The sequence below is a fragment of the Podarcis erhardii genome, assembly GCF_964252035.2.
Source record: "Podarcis erhardii genome assembly, chromosome: 2".
In the NCBI taxonomy this organism is placed as follows: domain Eukaryota; kingdom Metazoa; phylum Chordata; class Lepidosauria; order Squamata; family Lacertidae; genus Podarcis; species Podarcis erhardii.
In genome coordinates this window covers 80,620,365-80,628,263 of record NC_138498.1, presented here as the reverse complement: position 1 = coordinate 80,628,263, position 7,899 = coordinate 80,620,365, and the positions used below count along the sequence as shown (strand labels likewise).

General features: G+C 41.2%; 1 protein-coding gene across 1 annotated transcript in view; it reads right to left on the bottom strand.

Moving 5' to 3' along the window:
• Positions 1-3,415: 3,415 nt before the first annotated feature.
• The window catches only part of FBLN2 (fibulin 2), a 140,145-nt gene continuing 135,661 nt past the window's right edge, over positions 3,416-7,899 (bottom strand). Inside the window, 1 exon segment of the mRNA XM_081848814.1 lies at positions 3,416-6,789. Coding sequence (XP_081704940.1) covers positions 6,432-6,789 — 358 coding nt within the window. The 3' untranslated portion in view covers positions 3,416-6,431.

Genomic DNA, 7,899 nt, shown 5'->3' with positions numbered 1-7,899 from the left:
AATTTATTTGGTGTTGCAGTAATTGTTTTGTATTTAAAACTAGGTTAAACTAGGTTAACTAGATTAATTTAAAAAACTAGGTTAAAACTAACATATATTTTTCTGCCTTGCTTTTGAACTGTACAGTCTCCCGAAGCATCTTAAATGAGATCGATAAAAATGTGAGGAAATGAAACAAAAATAATTAAAGGAGTGGGGCTGCAGAGGGGGGAGGGAAGCAAACTCAAGCACCCTTTATTCCCGTCACAGGATTTTCATAATAACCAGCTGGGGTGGAAGCAGTTCAGGGGAAAGAGGAGCTACAAGGAGCTGGTGTTTCAGCGGAACTGGTAGAGTGGGCCTGCTTTCCTTAGCTTCTCTTCTCTCCCTCTGTTGCAATGGCACTAATATAATGCAAATAAAATATCATTTCCTTAGCTTTGAAGCTGCTCTCATCAAAAAGCCAACTGGTACACATAGACAATATGAACCTGAGGTCTACTTTACTTTGAGACCCATCAGCTATGCTCACCTGGTTTAGCCAGTCAGTCAAAGCTGCTTCCAGAGGGTGGCTGCTGACGCATGCTAACAGCTTCTAGGAGTCACAGGTGAGAGCTGAGTGCAGGGTGGGGACCAAAAGTGAGCAAACTACCCCAGAAGGGGTATGATATGTCCCCCACCAGAGGTACTACCCATCTCCTAACACCTCATAATCCCTGCTGCATGTGGATATTGGAGGTGAAGCCAGCTTCTTCAGCATGCTCAGTTTAAGCTCTCTCACATTCTTTTGAGCATTTGAATAGTTCTGAGAAGACTGGTAGGGAAGTGAGCCTTAAACATTTTCTTAGATTGTCCACATTTATTAAAAGCTTTCATCGTTGATGGAGTGCAACCATTGCCCATTTATCACTTTGGCAGTAGCTTTCTTCAAAGCAACTTAATCTGGGATTATTTTAAGGTAAAGCTAAAGCCAATTTCAAACTTCCTTAAAGCTTTTGAGTATCTAGCAAGACTAGTGAGTCAAATTCACATTTACACTCCCATGTGGCTCTATGAAAGAGCTTTGAAATTGGCATAAATTACATTATACTGACTTCAAGGATACATCACACACCACAGTCAGAGGAACTGTCTAACTATAAAATGGCTGTCAGCTGCTGATAATCATTCATTCATTCAGTTAATCAATTAAACCCATTTGGTTACAGCATAAAATAAAAGCTCCTAAAGTGAGCAAGATCCTCAGTTTGCAATCCTACACACAGTTTCTTGGATGTCAGACCTATAGAATTTACTTCAATGTAGACATGTATAGGATTGCACTGTTAAGGTGGCTAGAGTAAAGACGCTTGATGCCTTTGTTAAACCAATGTTGACATTGGAATTTTAGCTGTAAAAGAACATTTAAGCCGTAACATTCTGATCTGCGCACTGGGATATCAAGGTTACATTGTAATCTTGGGACTCTCTTCAGCCGACAACAGTAGCCATGTCTACAGAGATTCCTGTTCAATTAGAGGAGAAAATGCACTAGCATTCCAACAAAAGCTAAAATGTTGCTATCAGTGTTGGGAAAAGGAAAGTGGTTATGCCAAAAAAAGTCTTTGCAGAAGAGTCTGTTTGGGACCCCCCTCTCACACTGGACTTTATCAATTACCTCTGTTAGAAAATGAAGAGTCGTCATTGGAAACTGCCTGCCAGTGACTTAACAAAATGATTGACTGCGGTTGCTTCTAGTCAGCGGAAGGTCTCTACATTACAAATTGCTTGTCCATTATTTCTCTGACAGGACAGACCAGTGGAGCTTGAATGGCATTTATACTCAATCAAATGCTAATGTTGATTGAAAATGCTGGGTTTCATGGTTTCTTGATGTGCCCTGCCGGGGCAAGGAGAACTCCACCGCTCCATCATGCGTTTATTGCACAGAGCTTTTAAAAACGCTTTCAGGTCTCATAACTGCATACTGCCCTGCTCCTCTTCTCTGCAGAAAGATGTGCTTAATTGTACTGCATATGCCTTGGAGATGGGCAGACCATTCCACATTACCTATGGAATTCATGTCATAGTTTGGGACACTTGGCTTTTGGCTTTTAATTTACTGGACTCTGGGACCGTAACTGAATCAAATAGGCTCCCAGTCTGTTCCAATGTGATTCCTCTGCAGTTGAAGCTACAGCCCTACCCTGCCATCTCTGGTGGAATTCGAGAACTTCTCTAGTAAACCTATTTTCACCTGCTCTTTTATTGCTCATTTCTCAAGATGCTCTGCAGTAGGAAATGTGTAGTTGTTAGGTCTGAGGCTGTTTATATCCAAGACACATTTTCTGTAGTTAATCTGCTTGTATCACATGATCTTCTGCAACTCTGCTATGATATATGATACAGTAGAATCTTGGTTTTCGAACGTAATCTGTTCCAGAAGACTGTTCGACTTCTGAAACATTCAAAAACCAAAAACTGAAAGTGGAAGCTTCCATACCATAGGGAAACTTGAAACAGAAGCCATGTGGCATGTCCGGCTTACGAAAGTCGTTCAGAAACCAGAGCAGCTACTTCCGGGTTTTTTGGCGTTCGAAAGCCGAAACGTTTGTCAACAGAGACATTTGAAAACCAAGGTTCAGCTGTATATGGATAGCCTTTGAGTGGTATAGTGAGGTGCCTTTCTGGGGGAAAGGCTGTAATTCAGTGGTAGAACATCTGTTTTGCATGCAGAAGCGTTTCAGGTTCAACTCCTGGCATCTCTTGTGGTGCAGTGGTTAAGAGCGATAGACTCGTAATCTGGGGAACCGGGTTCACGTCTCGGCTCCTCTACATGCAGCTGCTGGGTGACCTTGGGCCAGTCACACTTCTTTGAAGTCTCTCAGCCCCACTCACCTCAATGAGTGTTTGTTGTGGGGGAGGAAGGGAAAGGAAATTGTTAGTCGCTTTGAGACTCCTTTGGGTAGTGATAAAGCGGGATATCAAATCCAAACTCCTTCTCTAAGTAGGGCTGGGAGACACTCTGCCAGTCAGGGTGGACAATACTGAACTAGACGATCAATGATCTGGCTCAGGATAATGCCAGCTTCCTATGTTCCTATACTCTTCTAAGTAAGGTTTCCTAGTTCCTAGTAATTAGAGTTCCTGGACACCCTCTCCTTCCCCATGTGTCCAGTGATCCCTTTCCCATTGCTCTGTGAAGGAAAAATCTAGTTTCAGGAACCAACAGGTGATTCACTGAGACAGATGGACGAAGAAATGACCAGAGAATTGTGGTGGGAGACATTCCTGCTGCACTTTCTCTTGTTGCCAATAAGCTATTTGGAGTGACAGCAAAAGTCTCCAGGTTAGTACCTAGTAATTCCACTTTCAGCTCTAAGAGCCTATTTATTAGAATGGAAGCAAATAGGCACTAAGAGACCAAGAAAAGAATTTATAGAAGCACAACTATGTATAACATTAGCTAAAACCATACATATGCTTTACTATGGACCGAAATCTTGACAGAAATAGCAGGGAAGACAACATTCAATGAATCTGATGACAGCACATCTTTCTCCTCTCCCCTCGCTCCCGTTAAACATAAAAAGAATTTACATGTTTAATCCACAGTACAAATTAGTATTTTACATTTCATAATACTGCAGCATTTTATAATACTTTTTATACTACTGTATAAAAAGGCCCTAAGGCTTGGCTTCTTCCTTGTTTTATATACAAAATAAGATCCACTACAATATAAGGAAAGGATTAAACCATATCACAAAAAAATCTATATGTTGCAGTTATGGTTTCAATCAACAACATTTCATATGCTATTTATGTATAGCTGTGCTAAAAAAAACTAAGTAAAAGATTTGCACTAGACTGTTCTATCTTTTTTTTAAAAAAAACACACCACACCATATTTATTTTAAAATTCTGCTATTCACTTGCAAAAAAAATTTAAAAAAATATTTTGATTAAACTATTCATCAGTACACATGGCTGCTTGATTTGGGCCTTATCCAGTTTTCTATAAAATAAGAGAACTTGAAAAGAATTTAAACCTTGCATTGTCCTATTAGTATAGTGTATGGTTTATTCAAGCTGCCAAATTAACTAGATTCCTACTTCTGCCATGTCATTTAGGCCAGAAAAGCAGAAAATAAATCTGATCTATTTCAAGTTTTATCTTAACATTCTAATTGGATAGCCATGACATTCAATAAAGTGTTAACAACGGTTTTGCATCTTTGGTCTGTCATGCTTCATCTTTGGCATTTCCTTAGAAAATATAATACATCTTGTATGTACCCCAAAAAGAATGGGCACCTTCAGTACTGAATTTAAATACCAAACCAGGCAAGTAATGTGAACTGCAATGTCAATTTCAGCAAGAAAGCACAACACACCCCTCTCTTCCATTGGATCTGAAAATTATTCAGCTTTGTTTAAGTGTAAGCATGGATTAACTGCCACCCAAATTGTGTTCTTTCGTTAAGGGACCTGTGTTTGCAGATAAGTAAACATAAATTATGAGGACAAAAAAACAACAACAGACATCTAATAGTAAGTGACTGACAGCACTATGCATGTCTAATAAGAAGTAAATCCCATTGATTCCAGGCAATTGTGTATATGATGTCAGCCTGAATGTTACCTAATATAGAAATGTGGAATCCTTGGCCCTCCAGATGATGCTGAACTACAGCTCCCATGATCTCTGGCCGTTGAGAATGCTTGCTAGGGCTAATGGGAGCTGCAGCCCAGGAACATTTGGGAGGCCGGAGGTTCCCCACTCCTACTCTAGCACCACAGCTTGCACATTTAAAAACTGCCCCACATAGCAAACGTGATTGCTGCATGTACACAGGATGTACAATTTGAGTCCTCAGACATGTAAACACTGGGTCCAGGTTTCAGCGGGCTTCGACTTCCCACATCCCAGCAATCCTGATGCAGCTAAGATCGCTATCCCCATGCTGCAAACAGCAGTGCAGCAACAGCAATCTTTTCTCCACTGCAGAGAGAAAGAGGATGGGCCTATCTGTATAGGAGGTGGCCAAAGGCTGCTCACCTGTGGATTGAAAGGATGTATCCCTTGCTGATTTGCTGTGGCTGCATGGCACACAGGACCAAGGAGAAGAAAAATTCATACCCAGCCCAATGAAGAGGCAGAGATCAGAAGCAACAGGCCTGCAGCATTTGCCTGAGAGTACAATGTGCTGACACTGGCTATATGTATTTCCCATGATGGGTACAGTGGGTGGAATGCCCTCAGCAATTGCAATTCCCATGTAAAGTGTGACAATGATCTGGCACTACTGGTGCAGTACCTCTGATATACCAGAAGGTGTAATTCCATGGCACCATAAGAAAATGCATGTAAGCATTGCCTGGGAGCAATCCCCATTTAATTCAATAGGATTTATTTCTGGGTAGACATGGTTACAATTTTGCTGGTTGTCACACTCAGTGCACATCCAATGAAATCCATGGACTTAGGGTTAAGTTCATTGATTTCAGTGGGTTGTTCTGAGTATGATGAACATTCGATTTGACCCGTTCCTCCCCCTCCCCCCAAAATTGTTCAAGCTTCCTGGACACTGGACAAGACCCAAGTGCCTAAGGAGGCTGGATTTCATCCAACCCTTTGGATTTCCACCTCTTGTCCTCCAAAGCTGAAAATACATGTAACTCTATAAGGAGAGCTTGCTGTGCTGTGCATTAGTTCTTATATTAACCTTTTGTCTTCCTCGTGCCTGGAGGAAGAGAACGAGGCAGCTAAAGTTACTGAGCAGGCAATTGCATGAGGAGGGGCGAGACTAACATGTCCCCATCTGATTTGCTGGCATGTCAGCGCAGCATTTTTTTGCTACTCAGTCCAAGCATAGTGAACTCTCTTTGTATATTACATGCAAATAAGTGTAAATATATTAAAGAGACTTGAAGGACTTCGGGTCTTTTTAAAAGCTGCACCGGAAGAAGCTCAGCAGGTGGAAAGACATCACTTCCATCAGACATTGCCATGGGCAGGGACTGATGTCCTGCCTGCCAACCAGCCCAATCCAACTGTACTTAAGCACATAGTCAAACTGATTTCAGTGGCCGCATGATTAATTCTCTGGGAAATCAACAGGACCTTTAAGTGCTTAAGTTGGATAGATTGCCCCCCCCCCAGCAACTCATTCTGAAGTTGTCACTGGTGCAATACCAATATAAGATTTTAGAACATCATGTATATACTGTACATATATATTTGCTTTAAACCACAATGCCTTCTTCTACTCAGTTAAAAATCCAGAGTTGTAAGAGAAAGGGGTTATGCATTTTAAGTTAATTTTACAAAAAACAAAGATGTTTTTAGAAATATAATAAGGGGGGAAATGATTATTATTTTAAAAATCTATAACTAGGCATCATAATAAGCTTTGGTAGAAAACACAAAGGCGATAGCACCAATAAACTCCCATGAGAGTACATATGCCTCAGTAGGCATGGGAAGAGATAAAGATGTAAATTTTAGCCAGGAAGGTCGTGTAGGTTCCTTGACGCCAAAGCTTCATTTCAACATCTAACAAAAAGTCTTTGGGTTCCTTCACTTGCCGCTGAAGGTAGACAATGCCTGTGTAGGAATTAAGCTTCCTGGTGCTGAAGTAGTTCTCTTCATTTCCTTTGTTGATTGTGAGGATTATGTTGTCTCCAGCATAAGCAGGCGAGGGACCAATTCGGAAAATATGTGCAGGGATGACAATGTTAGTTTGGAAGTTAAGCTGATAGTAAGTAATTCGCAAAGGAGTGTTTTGGCAGTCCACATAGTTAAAGCAGTTGATACGCTCGCATCTCCTGGGAGAGAGAGGAGAAAAGGGAAATAGTTAGCGCTGCAGAAACTGTGATTCGAAAAGATACACATCTGGGCAATTTGCAAAGTCCCAGAAAAACCTCTCTCATGTGTTAGGCAGATGCACCACAGAGCTGCAAACTTTGTGCAATTAACAGCTGCTCGCTCTTCTTTTACAACACTCTTTACACTGATGCAATTGTCAGCATAACAGCCAAGTATCAAAAGATCATGAACCCTGAAAGCCCCCTCTGGAAGCACCACAATGAGCACATAGAGGAAAACAGACAAAATCGTACTGTGCCGTTTGCCTGCAAAAGGAATCTGTGAACCATCAAAGTGCAGTGCTCTGATCAGGCTATATACAAAATCCCACAGAGTCATGCTTACAAAGGCAGCCCAGGAGTGCCTTTTCTGCTTTCATTTAAAGCAGTGCAGATCGAGGATAAAGAGCTGCCTTATGCTAAGTCACCTCAAATGTCCCAGGACCCACAAGCCTGACAGCTCTGCAAATTCTCAAGCAGAACCTCCAGATGACTGTAGTGGATGCACTTCTGCCAGGGAAACACCTTGACATTATGCTGCTGTTATGTCCTGCTTTCAGGCTTCCCATAGGCATTGGGTTAACCACTGCAAGAACAGTATTCTGGACTAGATCTAACAGGCCTCTTCCTATATTGTTATGACATGGTTTTTCAACTCTGCACTGTTGTAGAAAATCTAGTGGTGGTAGAGAGGGAGAGATCATGATTGCCCATTCTCCCTTCCCTTGCAGCACCCCCCACTCCAGAGAGATGAGGGACTAGGCCTGCCTTGATTGTCAGAGTTCATAATTTGGGTGTGGGGTATACGATTTACTGTTTTTGGTGATTTTCATTTTTTGTTTTAATAATATTGGTATGTTCTGATGGATGTTTAATGCAATTTATGTTTGTATATTTTAGTGTTGTAAGCCACTGATTTTTTTTGGGGGGGGGGGAGAATTCAGGATATACAGTTTTTTAAAAAAGAAACCAAACTACCAGCAAACCACTGAGCTGTTGAAAAAGATTGCAATTAAAAGAAATTGGTCCAGTAAAAACTAATTTTATTATCTTATTATCTGCCGTTAATGG